The sequence below is a fragment of the Podarcis pityusensis genome, assembly GCF_964106645.2.
Source record: "Podarcis pityusensis genome assembly, chromosome: 5".
Taxonomy (NCBI): Eukaryota; Metazoa; Chordata; class Lepidosauria; order Squamata; family Lacertidae; genus Podarcis; species Podarcis pityusensis.
In genome coordinates, this window is record NC_138032.1 from 64,160,079 (window position 1) to 64,180,530 (window position 20,452).

General features: G+C 37.4%; 1 protein-coding gene across 1 annotated transcript in view; it reads right to left on the bottom strand.

The window, feature by feature from the left end:
• Positions 1-463: 463 nt before the first annotated feature.
• The window catches only part of HECTD2 (HECT domain E3 ubiquitin protein ligase 2), a 35,430-nt gene continuing 15,441 nt past the window's right edge, over positions 464-20,452 (bottom strand). Inside the window, exons 6-21 of the mRNA XM_081004554.1 lie at positions 19,777-19,841; positions 17,605-17,650; positions 14,976-15,085; positions 14,404-14,552; positions 13,439-13,562; positions 12,019-12,115; positions 11,124-11,231; positions 9,833-9,965; positions 8,855-8,943; positions 8,272-8,430; positions 7,576-7,650; positions 6,615-6,702; positions 6,318-6,424; positions 5,550-5,665; positions 5,303-5,446; positions 464-3,215 (exon numbers count right to left, since the gene is read on the bottom strand). Of these exons, the coding sequence (XP_080860680.1) occupies positions 3,095-3,215; positions 5,303-5,446; positions 5,550-5,665; positions 6,318-6,424; positions 6,615-6,702; positions 7,576-7,650; positions 8,272-8,430; positions 8,855-8,943; positions 9,833-9,965; positions 11,124-11,231; positions 12,019-12,115; positions 13,439-13,562; positions 14,404-14,552; positions 14,976-15,085; positions 17,605-17,650; positions 19,777-19,841 (1,731 nt within the window). The 3' untranslated portion in view covers positions 464-3,094. The remainder of the gene's footprint in view (positions 3,216-5,302; positions 5,447-5,549; positions 5,666-6,317; positions 6,425-6,614; positions 6,703-7,575; positions 7,651-8,271; positions 8,431-8,854; positions 8,944-9,832; positions 9,966-11,123; positions 11,232-12,018; positions 12,116-13,438; positions 13,563-14,403; positions 14,553-14,975; positions 15,086-17,604; positions 17,651-19,776; positions 19,842-20,452) is intronic.

A 20,452-nucleotide genomic window follows, 5' to 3' on the forward strand; every position in this document is an offset into this window, starting at 1 on the left:
CTTCATAGCTGAAACTTACATATATATACATTTTTTGTCCCGGGCATGGAAACTATTTGTCCATTTGGTTTTGATTTAGTCCAAAGGTCAGTTTCAAGAAAACCTTTTGGATATCACAGTGATTTTTCTTTGTGCCTTTGGGGAGTGCATTTCCCTTAACTCTGAGGTGCTTTAACCCATTCCTATCCAGCCTTTCCTAAAGAAAGAACCCTCAAGAAATATTTCTGAACTTCCAGCTAACTAGACATATTAGATAAACAAAGTTCTGTGTTAAGCAGCAATGCTAATTACAATTGCTCATCCTATTTCACTAGTTTGTTCTGAAGTTGAGAGGAACAATGTGCAGCTGCTTGGAGGAAGCATGGGATACAAATATAATAAACAAGTTGGAATAAAATTAATATTTGACTGGATTCTATTTGAAGGAGTATCTAGAGCATAGGGGTTTATGAATAGGTCATGCTTCCTGATTCAAGGGTTGGTGTTTAGTCAGTGAGTAGAGAATTGCCAGAAAGGCAGCGATTCCATTTATTCTTGAAATGAGCAGGGCTAGCCTAAGAGATCTTTCTGTCTGAATTGGAGCAGCTAATCCTCCCATCTCACTGGACAATGCATTGCATCCATGGCCAATCACATTATTTTGGCACCAGAGGCAGAATCTCCACTCCAAAAGCCCCTCTTCACCCTTGCTGATAGCGGCAACAGTTTATAATAGATTTAACTCTTTGCTGCCCTTTCATGACACTCAAAGTCCCCCCTTTTCCTAATGGCGGAGTTGTCTCTAGAATCACAGAATCGAAAGGAACTACAATCATCAACTAGTCCAACACCCTGCAATGCAGGAATATTTTGCCCACTGTGGGGCTCGGCCCCATGACCCTGAGACTAAGAGACTCATGTGCTATTGATTGATTTATTTTCCCCATATCATTCCCTTTAATCTGTTTGTCCAAGGCACTGCTCCAGAATTGTCTGTGGTAAGACTCTTCCGTCTATTCTGTAAGACTTTCATTTTTTGAAACTGAGTTCATCAGTTACAGTCACGAGACCAGCACTTTTAATGGATAGAGATCTGCTATAACATTTAAGTATCTGACCTTGCCATTCCCTTGTACTGTATCTTTTAGCTCTTCACTCTCACCAGGAGAGGTAATGACTCAAATTAAAACCAACATATACTGGTTTTTAAGTGGGTACTGGAAGGGAGCCAGGAAACTCAAGCAGAAGCTGTATGACTCTTTTGGTCTACTAGGCAGGGCAGCAGTCCACAGTAAAAAACCCTGATATGTGGCCTGTGAGCTGGTTCCTTTCAAAACTTCCCCCAGTGTCATATTAACTGTGTCCCTAGAAGCCTATATGGTTGTTGATAAATGCTTCTGGAATGCAGAATATTAGTGCTTCATTTATTGGATATGGGCTTGGGGGGGAAGCCTTTAACTTTAAAGTAATACTAACGAATCAGTTTTCCATGGACCAAACACTCAGAGCTCCAGTTTTTTTATATAATTAATGTGGAAGGGCTCACTTCCTACTATGGATGTAAATGAGGCAGTCTGAATGCAGAGAAGCCCCATATGCTCACTGAGGGTTATCTGGTCTAAATCTCTCCTAGAAGGGAAGGAAGAAACATGGCTGGATCAAACCACATGTCCATCAAGTCCAGCATCCTGGTTTCAACAGTTGTTATCCAGATACCTGCAAAAAATGAAGGCAACAGTTCTTTTCCAGTAGTATTTGGCAGCCGCTGGTAATCAGCCCTATGGTGTCTATGGAAACAGAGGATCCATTTATCTCTCACAGCATAGCCATTGATAGATGTGTCATTGATAAGTCTGTCTAATCTGTTTTTTATCAACATCTAGGCTAGTTGTCATCTCCATTTCTTATGGCATTGAGATAAATAAAAGCTAGAATATCTGATACAATTTTATAACATTCATAACTGTATAAAAATTTGCTCAGTTTATTTTAAACCTTGTGTAAAAGACAGTATGAAATTCATAATGAAAAGATGTATAATTTTAAAATATCAAAATTACACCTTCCATTGCTTTGAGAGGTGACTTGTTTACCATCAAATAAATTCAAATGTACTATTATACATTAAATTTCCTTTTCTTAAAATGACAATTACAAAAGTACACTAACAGCCAAACTGTCTAGCTTAATATCACAATCATGCAATTGATTTACTACTTAAAGTTGGTCCAAGAATCTAGATAAATTTAAAACAGCAGCTTTTACATTCCTGTACAATCAGCTCTGTTAATCTATAAAGGCTTAATATATAACATCTGAAACCCTAAAATTTGTAAAAATAAATCTTTAGCTTTATATTGCACTATCAAAATCATATTGGCCTACAGGCAATTATTTACATGCTTTTAAAATAGTTCATTTCTTGAGAATGAAAGCCCAAATATTAACAATATATATTAATACTATATTTGCTCTACCTTAAAACTGTTATTTGCCTCACCACATGCCTCAGGTCAATGGCAGCTATAAGCTCTGCTATATTGTGTGTACTGTTTGGAGATCACCTTTCATCAGGTTTAATTAATCAAGATTCCCCCCCCCCCCATTTAATTTCTTAGATGCCTACTACTAAAATTAGTCTTGAGGTGACTTACAATATAAAAGTATTTTAAAATATATATTATTTGCTGTACTTCCCTGGGGAATATCCATAAGCTAAACCAACAGTGAAGTAGTCTGTAGCTTTTGCCTGTAGCTTGTACAACCTGAGGAGACAGAGGCTGACTTTCTTAAGTCACCTCCCTTTGTGAAGACAGTAAGAGACAGTTTCATTTAGACGAAGGCAAATATATACATCCTCAGATCTGACAGTCCTGACATCTTTCCTCTATCGAGTATTGTAAAAACAAATAAACATGAATACTGTACAAAATTGTTTTCCAGCAAGAGAGTATATTTCTATACAGAAAAGAGTGCACTTTTTCTTTAAAAAACAAACCAACAATTCTACACCGTTCAAGGTAAGACTGTTACAGAATTAAAAGCAAAATGAAAAGCTTTAAAGGCACAGTCAGAGGAAAGCAAGTGCTACATTGGCTATACTTTTCAAGTGTTCTTATTCTAAACCAAAGCCTTCTGCATTTGAAATTCCAATTGTCAACTTCTGTTTCAGCTCTTTTTTGGTCTTGTAAGGAGGCAGGCAGAGCTGATTGAAGCAAGTGTGGGCAACAGGTAACCTAAAAATATTGTGAGAGAACATACACATTTTTAGTAAGAAATAACTCAACTGACTAAATTTAACTGTTGCTACAATCCACTGTTCCATGTGTGCAAATATGTATGTAAGTGCTGGGAGTGAGTCAGATCCCATTCTTTTTAGTAGAGGGACTAGTTTTTGCTGAAAGGAATTCACACAAAGTAGCTCTCTGCACTTAAATTAAGAAACAGGTATTCTAGTCAAAGGGACTGCCACACATGAGGAACTGAAAGCCAATATAATTGGGCCACACAATTATAGCTGCAGCCCAATGTTAGGGGTGTGTCACTTGAATCACAGTCTGCTATTATAATGAGAATTAGGGTGAGAGGTATATTTTATATGGCTCATAGTTAGAAAATGGTTCAATGCACTTATTTGTAACTTGACAGTGTAGGAGAGGTAAGTGTATGGATGGTTTATGCCAAATTTGGGATAGAACTTGCAAATATCCCATATTTTTAATGAGTTAAAAAGTTGGACAGACTTTGGTAAGTTGTCAGGCCGTGCGTGTGCTTTTTGGTTACCCCTGGTTTAAGAAATTTCCTAATTCAGCTCCAATCGATGAAGCAGCACAGGGTAAAGTACAGTGGTACCTTGGGTTAAGAACTTAATTCGTTCTGGAGGTCCGTTCTTAACCTGAAGCTGTTCTTCACCTGAGGTACCACTTTAGCTAATGGGGCCTCCTGCTGCTGCCGTGCCGTCACCACCCGATTTCTGTTCTCATCCTGAAGTAAAGTTCTTAACCCGAGGTACTATTTCTGGGTTAGCGGAGTCTGTAACCTGAAGCGTCTGTAACCCGAGGGACCACTGTACCTTTATAGCCACTGAGTGTGGAATCTAGAATAGCCTAGACCACAGGTGGGAACATAGTACTAAGCCATCATTCTGATGCAATCCATGTACTCTCCCAATGGCCGTAATGCTAAGCCAAGGTTTAGTGCAGGGGTGGGGTACTGGATTTGGCCAGTGGTCCAGATCATTATCATTCCCACCTGTTGTGGGCCAAGACTGATGGGCAGGCAGAGCCACCCACCTTTTAATCACCTGATGGCAATAAAAAGGTCACTTGACATCATCATGGACACAGGGGTCTTTAGAAGCCCCTTTCAAAGTGCTACCTCGTGAAGCCCTTTGGGCATTGCAGGTACTCACAATCAGGCTGATTGATGGTACCTGCAAACCCCCTTTTGACTGAGCCAAGTTTTTCTTTCTTTCTTTCTTTCTTTCTTTCTTTCTTTCTTTCTTTCTTTCTTTCACTTGTAGGGCAGATGGGAATGGCTTGGCCAAAATGGCCTCACAGGCCAAAAGGGAGGCCTGGCAGCCCTAACTTGGCCTGTGGGTCAGAGGCTCCCCAACCCTGTTTTAGTGCTCTATGGACAAGCATGAATGAGCCTGAGCAAAGAATTGGACTTGCACGTTTCCTTCTTCTTTCTCTTCCCACACAGCTGGGAGGTCTTCGGCAGAGTTTAGTGTCACTTTTGTAGAATCTCAGCTTACTTAGCATTATGGGATCCTGTTTCAAATAAACTGCTAAGTTTCAGAACAAGTCAGCTGAAAACTATGGCCTATAAAGCTGGCCTATTTAAATAAACAGTGTTAGGATATAGTCTTCAGCAAGCCAACCTTCAAAAGGTTATCTGGGTATTTGGCTTACACGAGTTAAACCAATTGTGTTTGCTCACAGCTTTAAATCTAGGGGGAATAAGTTTATTATAAAGGAACTCTGGTTTTTAAAAAGCTATGCAACTAACATAACAAAATGATACATTAATGAAACAAAGTTATCTATTTAAGATACTTATATTCCACATTTCAGAATGATTTCCTCACAAGATGGTAAACCAAAATATATAAACTAAAGCAAATAATAATGCATACACAATTTAAAACAATAACATTAAAATTGCCAGTACATTAAAAAAATGGCCTGCCCAGTACAACCATTATACTCAGAATAAAAACAGGAACACAGTTCCACAAGTGCATGGCCACCAATGAGAAGGTTTGTTCCCATATGCCCCTCAATGTATTTAAAGTCAGAATAATGAAAACGGAAACAGTTACCAATTTGTGGATGCTTCACTCTTTGAAATCTTGAAATTCAGGTCGGCCATTCCTCCTACAGGTACTCTGTCACTTCCTGTAGCAAAATGCAGGAGCTTCTTTTGAAGTTCAAGAGGAAATTCAAGTACTACTTCCCAGAAATACCTACAATAGGCGTAAAACCCAGTTTCAGTCCCCATTGACAATTGATTTTTATTGGAATTCTGTAGAAATTAGCATTAAGAATCAAGGGGGAAAATATGTCTACCGGACAGTAAGATCAGTTTTCTGGTAACCGTCATATTGCGTGTGCTTCTGAAGAGAATGCATATCCAGTTCAGGACTTCCACAAACTAGAATTTCAACCTCCTCAGGACGAAGCAGCTGCCAAATTATTGAATTTGAAAACTAGATCACACAAACTAGTTAAATAGTTAAGCAGTGGATTTAAATTAATTTAGTCCCATTTATTGTTATGAACTTAAATCATGTCCAGATTGACTGAACAAACTGATCAGCTTGTGAGTTAAGGTATATTACTAAGGTGTCACTAAACCCACTGTTACTTTCCTGTACAATGCAAGAAAAAAGAAAAGCACCTGCACATTGTCGATCATTCAGCAATGATCCTTTTATTTATTGCATATATATCCTTCCCTATTTCTGAGGTGCTTATTGCACCCATTTAGCATGGGTTTTCTATGTCTGAGCTGAATGATTCACTTCTATAGTGAGTTGGAATTTAGATGTGTGGGGGAGGAAGTCTGCTGGTACAGAAACAATGTGGAAACTCTTCATATATTAGATACTTTGATGTCTTGAAACTATTAACTAGTAATTACTCAATAGCATAAGGCATTATATATCTTCACTACCTAGTATTTTGTGGCACAAAGGTACTTCAAGTTTATAATTTCTACAGTATTATTCATGGGCAAACTTCATGCACATATTACACAATCTCTAGAGAATATAATAAATTCTTCAAACTTTTGTTTAGTACATTTTCCAAATACTTTTTGCTTTTTATTCTTACCATTAATGCATATGAAGCACAGACACTATGAAATCCATAATAAAATGCTGCAAACTGTTTGTAGATTGATTTGTTGAGAAGGAAGTCTACATAAAGTTGAACGTACTCTGAAAAGAAAGGAGTTTTCATTTCTTTTGCCACACATTAATTATTAACATTTATTGCCCTGTATCTTAAACTGCACCACACTAAAAATATGCAGAGTTACTATATTATAACCTGATGTGTTTTTACAAACCAGCTAAAATTAAGAAAATCACCTTAATATTCGCAAGTTTAATTATGAAATCAAATTACCTTTTCTATTCTGATTTGTAACTGCGATTTTATCACCATCAGGCTTTAGGTTGTAACATTTTATGACTCCAAATTCTTCTTGAAATACCTGATTAGAAATAACAGCATCAGTGTGCTACAGTGGTTAGTGTGCCAGTCTAGGACTTAGGAGATCCTGGTTTGAATAATCACTCAGTTATGAAGCTCACTGGGTGTTTTGGGGCTACTCAGTATCTCTCAGCCTAACTTACTACGCAGGCTTGGAGGGGAGTATTGTGTCCATTGTCTCCTTGAAGGAAAGGCAGGGTGAGTATGAAATAAAAAACCCCCTATATACAACAGCTGTATGTATACAATAGTCCTGGCGGGGGCTTTCATTCAATGCACACACATAACTGCACAATTAAAGCGCTACCTGGATCCCAGTTAAGGAAAGCTTGGGATGGCTCATCAGTAAGATTGGGGGAAAACGCCCATTGCTTCTGGGAATAGTATATGTCCTGAGCACTAGAGGGCAAATACTACACTTCACTTGGACGCCCACTGTAAAAAAGGAAAATGGATGTATTTTCTTTCTTTCTTTCGACCTGCTATCACAATCCCAAACCTCAGTCCCCTACCATAATGGGAAAAATGAGAAAGGAAGAGCTTCAGTAACCACATGAGTTACAGAGGCAGATAAATAGAATGCAGATGACAGGAGGACCATGTATTCCAAGCTGCTGAGGGCTACAATAAATTAATTGGCTATTCCTGGGCAGGAATATAACCCACTATATGGCTATCCATTAAGAAAGAATGATGAAGATCATGTGCTGTAAAAGCACATGCTGGTATTTTACATGTCAGATGTCTATTTTACATGAAGTTACTAATTTTCAGAACTATTTTGTAAAGCTAATTTTCAGTATAATTTTGATATTGTTAGAAATAGGATATAGGCTACCTTTTCTGTTTTATAATAAATGCTTTTCTATTATACCTGGAAGGTTGAATAAAAGTCTTCTTCAACATTCCCTTCATAGGAAAGAAGTTCATTTAGTCCATGAGCCAATTCCTGCAAGCAGAAAAAAATGTAACGTTTGTAGTATATAAGATGTCCTCCTTTTCACCTGATCATACTGATCATACTGTATACTATATGTATGAATTGCTGCTTTCCACTTTAAAACACAATAGCTTAAAAACCTAAGAAGAGCCTGCTGGATCAGGCCAATGGCCCATCTAGTCCAGCATCTTGTTCTCACAGTGAACAACAATGGTATATCACAAATAAGGTGTCATTTGGCTCTCAACTGCAATCCTTCCAAGCATGGCTGAAGTCTAAATTGCAACTTTAGCTTATGATTAAAAAGTCACATGGCCCACTTGTGACAAGCATAAAGCTACTATAAGACACAAGCAGTAGTTTTAAATATCATCCCTCACCACTGGTATATATTTCCTAGCATCATAACGTGGGCCTCAATGTGTGAAATTTCTAATAGCAACCTGGAATTTGTCTATGCTTGCAGAATATAAACTGTATTGCCACTATGTAAATGCAGTCTGAAAATGCAGAGTGAAAATCGGTGTTAAAGAATATAGATTGTGGCTGGAAGCTTAGGAAACCCAAGGAAATAATAACACAAGAATTACTATTTGCAAGTGTTCTTTTAAAGCATTGTTTTATACCTACCGGCATTACCCGACATAGGTCATCAATAGTAACGCTACCAATTCCTACAGGTGCATTCTGATCACATGGTACAATGGGAGGACTAAGTAGCTTTTTGTAGCAGCATAGTGGAAATCGAATATCCAGTGTGATACTGTTATAGACAGCTAGTCCCATTAGCTAGGTGCTGGATGTTAAGCTGAAAAATCATACTATTGTCATAAGGTATCACAGTACAGTTTGAGTTGTGTGTGAACAGAAACATTTAAAGAGGACTTGTAAAAACTGAATGCAAAATTATAAGATATAATGTATAGTCTACACAAAGTATGGCTATTTAATAAATTCAGCCTTGCAATCTGCCATTTGATTTGAAGTAAGCAACAGCTGGTTTAGCTGAGCATTTTGGAAGCAAACTGCAGTTCTCTCTCTCGTTCTTTAGTCACAAAAATATATGTTAACATCCACTGTACATAAACAATATAAGAAAACTTTAATGATTTGCTACGAAAGGAAAAACAACAATTCATTTAAAAGTTCAAATATTTGTGACATGGTTAATCTGCTGTGTACACAGCACCTTCTAGTGGACAGGAAAGGATACAGCACCAACCAATCGGAATTCAGAGTAATTATCACAGTTCAAGCTGCTAAACCAATGACAGTGAGAGTCCTTGTGATATGTAAACATGCCTGTCGAATAGAACAAATATTTTTTGTATTAAAATTCTATCACTTGTGCCCCAAATACAGTGTGATCTTGCCATGATCAAGAATTCTTGAAGCCCTGTTGATTTCAAATATACTTAGAAGTATGCATATTTAACCGGATTCTGCTTCCAAATTTATTGAAATGGTTGCTTGAATTGACTGTGTTGTCAGGGCGTTAGAAAGCAAATTCCTTAAAATAAATTTCTCTGCCCATTTCAGATACTGTCTTTCCCTTTCATATAATTACTTTTCATCATTATGAAAATTTAAGCTGGAAGTTGAAACGGAAAAAAGAGTGCTATAAATGTAACAAACCATGAAGCTATCAGCAACTTACTAATTTAATTTCTATCAGAGCTCTTTTTTGACCCAGACAGGTCCATAAGTGGGTTACAAAATGATTACAAAGAACAACAATATCAACAACATCCAATGAAACAGAAATAAAGCTATACAGGTTTATACATTATTAATATAAACTGAATGACAAAAAAGAATATTTTTTTCAAAAAAAACCCCTCAATAATTCAATAGATTCCAACTCCCTATGTAATAAACCATTCTTATTCATAATCGGAATACTAATAAGGAGAAATACCATAGCTTCATTACAACCACTGAAAATAGTTTTTCCTGCATTTTCATCCTCCACATTTTCCACAGTAGGGAAATGTGAAACAGGGCTTAAGTATGCAGGCTGGTTCATACTGGAAGCATAGATCTATCAGGTCCCAGATGAGTAAGTTAGTACCAATGAATTCTTGGCACAAAGTTGAGGAGTTAATTTAAATAAAAATCCTCTCCGCTTTGCAATTCTTAATTCTTGTCTGACTTGTGGAAGTGATAGAAGAGCTTCAGTTTAAACACTCACCATAGTCTGGATGAAAAATTTGTCGAATTAGAAGAAGAAACCATTCTTTTGTTAGGCCACCCATGTCAAGACCAGCTTCTCCTACAAATGTAACTTTCAATTTCTTTTTCAAATCTGCTCTTTTCCTTGTCAGCTGTTTAAAAGCACACATATATAAATTAGTAAAAAGAAACATAAAAAACATTTTAATGTTATACCTTTTATTTAACATATGAAATCAGTTTATTATTTAACTCAGACATCATAAACACATCTTATTAGTCTTTGAGGAATCAATAGTCCATGAATGTGGAACTGCATTTTCTTCCTATGCTGAATCCTTTGATAATATCTGAATGCTATGGGAACAGCATTGTGATAGTTTGTCCTTAGAAGTGTAAGAGAGTGAAGGCAGGAATAGAATGTGTACATTTTCATATTGTTTCATATTGTTTCTCTTGTTGTTTCTCTTGTTCACTATATAATCTCCAAATGGAAATACAGTGGTATCTCTGGTTAGGTACTTAATTTGTTCCGGAGGTCCGTTCTTAACCTGAAACTGTTCTTAACCTGAAGCACGACTTTAGCTAATGGAGCCTCCTGCTGCTGCCACACCACTGCCGCGTGATTTTTGTTCTCATCCTGAAGCAAAATTCTTAACCCGAGGTACTATTTCTGGGTTAGCGGCGTCTGTAACCTGAAGCGTATGTAACCTGAAGCGTATGTAAACCGAGGTACCACTGTAAGTGGTTGGTATACGTAAGATTTTTTTGCCACTGCCTGGCTGCAGTGATAGTGTATTAAAACATTTGTCACAGTTGATTACACAGTACGGTCATCATTTCTGAGTCAGGCCCTATGCACTGAATTAAAAAGAAACTCTTGCCAATGTTTTGCAAAACTGCAAACATGTTTTATGATTTAGTTATTTATTTAAACTACTTCTACTCTGCCCGTAAACAGAAACAAAATATAAAAAACAATTTTTGTAATACAACTTAAAAGCAGTAACAATGTGTGATCTATAAAAGCAGCATAAGATCATTTGGCAGAGATAAATGTCAATATAATGGTTGAAAAGACCATGCACTTTCCCCTCCCCTTCCCGCCCCTCCCCTACAACCTTCACTTGAATGCCAGAGCTGAAGATCTGCCGAAACCAGAGTTTCCCTTTACCACTGAAATGGGAGAATGATTTAATGCTGGATTACACACCAGGTTATGAAACCAGACAAGTACCTTCAGGTAGATTATATGCATGTGCAGCTTAGAGGCATTTTTCAAGAATCAATATAGAAATAATTCTGTATACCTCATCTAGTGAATCACTAACTAGGTGCATTCTCCTCACTTTCACATTTAGAAACAACATGTTCATGTCAGGCCTCTGCCTCCGCGAGACTTTGTCCACAAGGCTTTGCTGTTTAGAATTCAAGATAGAAAACAAAAGAATTAACTACAGTATATTATCATCTATGTCTTATGTAGGACTCTGAACTAATGAAACTCCTTTCTGAAACACTGCGGTTTATACAAAATATTGCAGAATAAACTATGCAATACTTAGAATAATAGAACAGTGTTTTCCAATGCCAATTTTAGATTGGGCAAGCCTGCAAATTCTAATTTTTCTCATAGTCACTGCCCAATAATATAGAATATTCATTATACTGATTTTAATACAGCTTTGAATTAAAGCATTAGCCTCGTAGCCATAAACAAGTGCATGGAATTCTACGTAGGTGAGTGAGTGGGCTGGTGGAGAAGCATAGGAGCCAACTCCTAGGGGTTGAAGTTCCTTTGCGCCCCCCTAAAATATTTGAGGGGGCTGGGCTCCCCCAAAGTTGATGGGCATTGCCATTCAAATGGTGTACGTGTGTCACGTCATGTGATCGATTATGTGGGGCGGTGCTTACCTGGCCCTCCCCATATTTTATTCAAGTTGGCACCCCATGGAGAAGGGAGGGAAAGCTCTGACCCTCCTCTGCACCCAGCATAGAAACAAAGTAACTTGTCAGAGGGTGGAAGCCTTCTCCATGTCCAGAATAAAAATGCAGCAAGTTGCATCAGGGGAGATGGAGCTCCGACTCTCTCCTCGATCAGCACCCAGGGAACTACTGAATTTTTTGGTAGCCTAGTAACATTTGTGGGCATATTTATGAACCTGTTTTAATACATTATATATTTTAATAAAAAAACATACTTACCCGTGCAATATTTATCATTTGTTGTTCAGAATCTTTTTGAATAATAACCTTTTTTGCTGCTATAGAAATAATAAATGGATATTGACAGAAGGAAAACCTGAAACAGACAGAGAAACATTAATTATATTACTTTCAAAGTGATTATATTAAACACTATGAATTAGAGTAGCCAAATACAACAAACAAAAGTCCTAAAGCAAGGCAATAAGGGACTGCCTAACAACCACCCATATCAAGACCACCATGTCAAAATATGGAGGCCACAGGTCCTCCAGCCCTGCTTTAAAGTGCTGAGCTGTAGCTTGGATTAAGTCCTGCTGTCTTTTGGGGGGAGGGAACAAGACCAGCTTTTTGAGGAATCCTCTCTTGTGGCAGAAAGCTGTCAATCTGAATCTTACCTCCTGCCATCCCAGAAAAACTGAAAACCCATCCACCCAGGTTGTTGCCACAATATTGATTCAAACTGCAACCCTACCCCTATATTCCTGTTATTCGTGAAACATGGAATTGGAAAACCATAAGTCGGACAATGTACCATACAGCTGTTTCTCCAAAAACTAGTAAAGCTATGATTTCCCAAACTATTAGCTATGAACACACTTTTGTTTGTGTGGACAGTTTGTTGAAGAAGACAAAAGGAAGCATAAGCAGATTAGCAGAGCATAACTGATATTTTGAATTAAAAAAGAAAAACATTTATTAACAACATGAAAGCAATATGTATGAAATACAGGAGCAACAAATAATATTAGCCATGGAATAGAAATGCAACATGCTGGTTGCATTAGCCCAGCCACTGAAATGAAGTATTGTCAGACTCAGCATGCAAAATATAGGACTTCGTTGCCCTAATAAGAATTCAGTGTTTGCAATCTGTTGCACATTGATCTTAATGCTTCAAGGCAGTCCACATTAAGATGAACAATGATGAAGAACAGAACTGCCTGAGGTCTTCTGAAAAGCTGCTGTGAATGGGCATACACATTGCTGAAAAGTATCTCTGAAAAGTACAATACCAGCTACTCAGAAAACATCTGAGTCATAAATGGGTGAAGAACTGCACATTAAAATCGGGGGGAAATGAAAAGTTTTTGTCTAATGTACACGAGTTTGATAACCTAACATTACCTATAAATTATTGGAAGACAATAGTTTTTGAAAAACCATTGTTTTTAAAATATCTTTAATTAAAAGTGATAGGATGACCACTATAGATGAGGATGAAGATGATGATGATATATTTATACCCCATCTGGCTGGGTTTCTCCAGCCACTCTAAAATGGACAGAATGGTTCATTTTAGTAAAAATGGAAACCCTGAAAATATTGCAACAAAAATACAGCCAGTGGTTGATAACACACAACCCATGACATTTAGTAGCCTTTCGACCATGGTACTAAACTCTTAAAAAATTCTTACCTTTGAGAATTTCCATAACATTGCCAATTATGATATTCTTCCATGAGATCAATATGATCCAGTGTAGAATTATAAAAATCCATATATGGAACAATAGAAGGATTAGCTAGACTATTTGAAGTATCTATAAAGATATATTTAAATATGAGTTTTCAGAAATGACAACCAGCTTTCTTTAGAGAAATGAAATTAGACTTTTTATAAAAAACAAAAATAAGTAAAATACACAGTAAACGGCCAGTCAATCCCTGAAAAAATCTTCACCTATGGAAGTAAAATCATGACTGCTGGAAAAAAATAAGTAACTGGGTGCCATTCGTTTAGCTCTTTCCCCCCTGAAGTTTTAATATCTGTGCATTAGATTTAAAAACTTATTTGTAGAACAAGATGTCTACACAAAGATTAATGCAGTTTTCAGTTCTATATTCTTAAACAACAACCAGAAAATTAAATCACTGCAGTAATAGAAGTGATTTACTTATGCTGACATTCATTTTTTATTTCAGATGTATTCTATACAATTGGCTAAGCATTGGCAGTCTGTAAATTTTCCAAGCCCTTAGCTGACCTGCTACCATTATCATGTAAAGTTCCCAATTTTTGTTCAGATGGAAGGTGTTAGCAATAGAATGTTAACAACAAGTGCACCTTCTGTGAGGGATGTGAAAAGACAGTTCCAATGGAAAAGTTTCTATCCAACTTCAAAGGGTGTGTGATTAATGGGTTCAGGGATGCCAGAGCTGCTGCTGCTGCTGGCGCAAGGGAGTCCTGCCACAGATGACTGGGCCACTTTTGCGAGAAAGGCCAGAGACATCTATGTAAAACATAGATTTGTCCTAATAGACAGGTAATTGACTGCACATCACTAGTTTTACTGCCTGGTTGGCAAAAACACCACACATTATATAAGAAAAGCATCGTATTAGAAGAAGGAACACAAACTAATTGAATCTGTGGAAACCTACTAAATAAAGACAACACTTTGGCTGCTGATGGAATCCACCAAGAACACTTTTCCAGAGGAGGCAATTCTTCAGGCTTTGCAGGAAAGAGTCGTAGAGAAATAAACTGTAGCAGCCTGTCTAGCACTTGCTTGAATCTCTTCTGTGATATCCTATAAGAAATATGCTGAAGTCATTTTTATGATAGAAAGCAAACTGTAGAATGTTAGTGGAACTCATAGCTTTTAATGAAAAGTATTTAATAGCTGACAAATTTCTATTGAACTGTACTAAAGTGGTATGGAGAATAGTTAGCAGAACCGTTAACTTTTTCTGTGGGCCAGTTCTAGTCTGTTAGTAGGTATCAGGTGGAACTCTGGAGTAGATTAGGCATAGAAAAATATAGTATAATTTGTGTATTTTATAGTTGCTACAAATACTGAACCATGTTCCATTGACTGCCAGTAGGTTTTAAAGGTTTTTTTTAAAAAAAAAAATTAAAGAGCTGACCTAATCAGAACTAACATATTACAATAAAATCCCATTAGCAATGGAAGCACACACTTTCCAATTGTAAACAATAGAGAATGATTTACTTTTTAAACCAGTGAGTTAGGAAGTGATGATCGCCTTCTGTTAAGGCAGCAATCTGTCTTAGCAAGTGAGCATAAATAACAAATGTTGACGTGGTACTAAATAGAGGATTCTGTAAAAGATTAAAAACACTTTGTTAGTATTTTGGTTGTAATTTATTTTTATACTATTACAAAAATCACCATAGTAAGAAATGATTGCTTCTATTTCTTTATTTATTCATAAAAGTATTTTTATACCCCCATAAAATAAAATATATCAAAGCATCGTTATGCAGCTAGCATGCTGGTTTGACTGAATGCGTCCAGTGTGGCTAATGTTTCATTGTGTGCGTGGGTGCTCGTTGCTGCCTTGAAAGAGGCAGTGGTGGGGCCTCTCCTAAAGAAACCAGTCCTGGAACCCTTGGCCAGGAAGGACTATTGACCAATCATAAAAACCTATTTCATGGGGAAAGTGACAGAAAGAATTATGATGGGGCAGCTGCAACCATTCTTGGATAATATGGATTTTTTTAGACCTGTTCCAGTCTTGGTTCTGAGCTGGTAATGGCACTGTGCTGGCCTTGATTACTCTGGTGGATGACAATTACAGAGAGGGATAAGGGGAGTGCAATATGGGAATTGGGGGCACTGTATTACAGCGTTTTGGGGCCTACAAATGAGACTGAGTCCATACAGTAGCACTGGGAGAGTGCTTTTCAGCTCCCTGGAAGTTATGCTATGATGTGCCACAGGGCACTATTCTATCCCTAATGCCGTTTAATCAACACAAATTTAATTGACATGAAGCTGTTGGGAGCGGTCATTAGAAGTTTGAGGTCAAGATGCCATCAGCACCCTCAAGACACTCAGCTCTTCACTTTCCCTTTTCCTCCACCCTCCTCCTCACTCTTCTCAACTCTACCTTGCACACATCACACCCATTTTCATGCCTTTTCCTCTCTCCTATTGTGCAGCCTGCTTTGCACACATACCCCATTATCACATTTACCCCCCTTTTTCCCATCTCCTTCTCTCCACCTGTACACATACCAACCCCATTTTTATGCCACATCCTCTTTCCTTTTCTGAAGCTTCTTTGCACACACGTCATGTTCATATATGGTACTTTATCTTTAATATTAATAGAAACTTAAGAGCAAGTTTGTCCATTAGTTTATTCAGTTAGAAAATGTTAAGTTCACTTGATGGATGTTGTACATATATGGGTGTACAACATGAAGTTCCAGATTCAGTGTAGTCATGCAGAATAAATACTGTACTAACAAGTATCTCTTATGAATGATGGCACTAAATCTGGAACGTCATGTTGAAGACAACACATGGTAGCAGGAGTGAAATATATGACTGTGGGAAGGTACTATGGAATATTTGAGGATTCCACATCCTTTATCTCTCTCACATGAGGCAGCTGAATGGAAGAGGGAGTCGTTTAAAATGTGCCATTTCCCCCTCTTTCAGTGTTTCACTCTGCTTGCTGAATTCATTCAACAGCAGAAGTTTTAGTAAAGCTGGGGTGAAAGAAAACAGAGATGAAAATTGTGGTTTTAAACAATGGCTGAAGATTGAGTAAAGCAGGAATGGGGGGGGGGGGACAAACCAGCTTTAACAAACAGCAGAGATGGGCACAACACAGAAACTAACATCAAAAAGATAACAGATCAAGACTTTCCCAACTCCCTTCTCACTGTACTCAAACACTGCTTTCAACAGCCACTTTCCCCCATGTTACCCCTGCTCACTCTTCTCAAACATCGGCTATTGTTAAAATTGTCTCGTTTCTTCTCTAAGTTTGTCTCCATCCATGTTTTACTCAACCTCTGCGGTTGTTTAAAACTTTTATTTTTCTCTTTGTTCCCACCACCCCTGCTTTACAGGAAGTTCTGCTGCTGTTTTTCCTTGTCAGTATCCCTCCCTTCCCTCTCCCATGCCATGGTGACTGGTGTTGTGCAACCTGCATTCTCTTTTACTCCCCTACCCCATGCAAATCCAGGCTTGTGATAAAGCACTACAAATCCTCCAAGTATTATTGTTATATATTTATTTATACCCTGCCTTTTCCTCTGATGGGACTCAAGGCAACTTACAGATAAAACAATAACTGTTAAAAACATAGAAAAATCAACCATTAAAATAAAATTAAACATTGATAGAGTTAAAACAATAGACACATATAAAATCTGCTTAAAATGAGGGCTGCATTCTGACTTCCTGCAAATCCAGGTTTGTGATGAGGCACTACAAATCCTCTAATGACAGTGAAATAACTGCCTAACATTTTTATGTATATAGGAAGAAATGGTTACTTGTAAATAAATTTCACTCACTAGGACACCAATGTGCTAATTCAAGCAATAAAATTCTATGCCTACCCACTTACAAATACCATTACAAGCAGATGTGCTGATATGCCTTTTCAAATAGCAAAATTAACTTGATTTGTGTTTCCTTGGGTCTCTTGTTCCTCACTATTGCTGTGCTACGCGTTGTGCGTGAGCACTGCAAACATACAAAGAGCCACACAGGAACAATTAGGGGCAAGTCAAAATAGCATAGAACAAAATGAACGTCAACAGAAGGGCTTCAATGGTGCACTTATTCCTTGGTAATAAATAAAGGGTTCTTTTCCTACCTGTATTAGTACAAAATATGCTCTAAGATCATCTTTTGTACGTGGCCTGAAAGCAAATAAACGGTCCTAGAATGAAACATACCATTTCAGCATGTGTGCATGCCATAAATTTATTTAACATGCAATTCCAACTCCTTTTTCACCTGTCAGGATGTATACATGCAAGCAAGCACATACACAAAAACTATGTAGTCTTTCCGCATTTAAGTGTATAGAGTAGCCTACAACTTCTAGAATATGACTTCTAAACTGTTAAAGTTTTACTATATCAGCAAAATTAAGGGAAAAAATGTTCCAATTAGTTACATATGAAGAACTCTTTAGAAGATGCAGCATTGCTTGCATTTAATTATATGCTAACATAAAGCATAACAGGTTGCTGTTTGAGAAACACAAATCCCGAAGATAGTTGTGTTGTTCTCTCCATTATGACCTATATTTGGAACAAACCTATCTACAAGTGTGCAGATTCATAACTTAAAAGTTCTGTGCAAAAAATGCAAATAGAGATTTCTTGCTTAAGGAAAATATTTTGTACCCATTTCTGTGAGCTTTCAGTTACTATTCACGCTTGCTTGAAAATAGTACCGTTTATAATCAGTTTGGAAACTGTAGCTCAAAAGGCCATGAGAGAACAGGAATAAATCTAATGCCCAATGAATTCTTTGAATCTTTCTTCACAGCAAAAAATGTAGGCCAGATATGTGAAAGATTGTTTTCAAGGACAGTGTCTAAAGAACCAAATCAAACAGGGTGTCAGGGCTTACTGACAAACATTAACATCAAAAGAAGAAGCAGAGGGTAGTAATAAACAGCAGTTCTCAAAAAGAAATAGAGGATGCAATTCAACATAAGGTTAAGTGGGATATGTGCAAGCAGAACAAGTCTGCTTGTGCAATGGGATTTCCCCCATGTCTGCTCATCCTAAACATCTTCTGGGGTTTCCCCCAACACTTCAGAGCAGATTTAGGGGGTGCAAGGAGGGGATGTGGAGAGGAAGGAGAGGGAGGAATGTCCCTTTGCCTAAGTGGACCTCATTTTGCTTGTGCAACAACTTAATTGAATCTCACCCAGAATCGTCAAGGTGGGGTATGTATTGAGAGTGGTACCATTTAACATTTGTTAACTTTCTTGAGTTATGGTGTGCAGTCTGAAGATCACACCAATTTAAAGAAGAGCCCCAAAAGGATCTCTCCATACAGTGTGAATGGGTGGCAAAATGGCAAGTGAGAATCTATGTTGTGGGAAACAAGGGGGCAAACCCGAGAAGATGTGCCTTAAGGGACTGAAGGATTTGATAATGATGCCAAGTATAACACACTTTCTAATGGGTGTGAGTTGACACTGGTATCTGTTTCTGCTTTGTTGAGTCCTGGGGGCATTTGAGGCATCTGTCTGAGGCCAAGCACACCAACAGCCCCTGGACTAGTATAAAGCTAATTTCATTCCCATTGAGTCATTAGGCATGTAAAACATGTGACTGGTTCCTTTAGGAAGCTGGATGCTGTACAAGATGGACCTTTGGTCTGATCTAGCAGAGCTCTTCCTCTGTTTTTAATATTTAAATTGTGATAATACACCATTCTGTAATGGAAGGATATCCTCAATCTCAATTACGTCCACACAGAACAGAACAAAATTTGCTGATATAGTTTAATTTCTCATTGGAATCTTCATTTGAGGGGCTTGTTTTGTTGTTCTTTATGTCCAAGTTTTTATTTTTAAGCTTCACCTAGTTTATTAGGCATTTTAAAAAAATAATTGTATGTATGATTGTTTGGATGGAGAATCCAAAGAATATTGAGGTCAGTAACAGTATCCTGGAATCTAGCATAGCACTATAAAAATGATATGAAAAACTATGGACTCTTGTTTTAAATGGGTCACTTCATTCTTCTATTATATACATATGGATAGTACAAAGAAATATGACAGTATATTTTTATGGCAGCATGTTATGCCTTTTCAGTCCTACAATTTACAAACCTTTTTCTGCCCTCTTATATATTGTACGCATCTGGCAAAAGAGTTCTTGTTGACAAAACCTAAATGAAGATGCTCAACCTAGGACTTTGATGTTTGGGCTACAAGTTACTAATTTTCCAAAATTCCATCTCAGCAGAAACTCTAAATGACTTGCACAATTTAAACGTATATAGAAGTTATAATTACCCCTTCCATTCCTGTAATAAACCATTAATTATTCCCTTAAGGACACACTTCTGGATATCTTGAGGCTAGAACAAATGAAGAAAGAGAGAGAAAAACCACAACCAGCATTTAATCACAGAAGCAAATTCTACAGATATCATTATAGTCCTGTGGTTGGATGATGATAAGACAATGCTCTTGTCAAAATTAGTTTCCATTCTTACAATAAAACACAAGTCATTATTTTAAAATTCAGGGGAAAAAATCTCAGTATTTTCAAGCCATTTATCAATTTATTGCTTAAATCTCCTGTTGGTAGTCTCTCTTCTAAGTTGATAATTCCTATTTTTCTTATATGAACCCCATCAAACTATCTCTTTTGTTTCCATGTCTTTATATCTCTTTCCAACAGGGATTATCAGAGACATGTTTGTCTACCGTACCATTGGGTAATATAGCTCTGATTGTAGTTTCTGGTCTCCCATGTATTTGCTATCACATGACTGGCAACAACAGGCAGCTTTTACCCCTTCTGCTATCTGGTGGTGAATGGTTGGCACATTATTGGTGAATGCAGATAGTACCCTATGCCCATCAACTATGTTTGATTTAAGGTAAAAGCACAGAGGCTGGGACACAAGGACAAGAAAGAGGTGTATACTGCTGCTCCATTGTTTATGCTACACATTTAGACTAA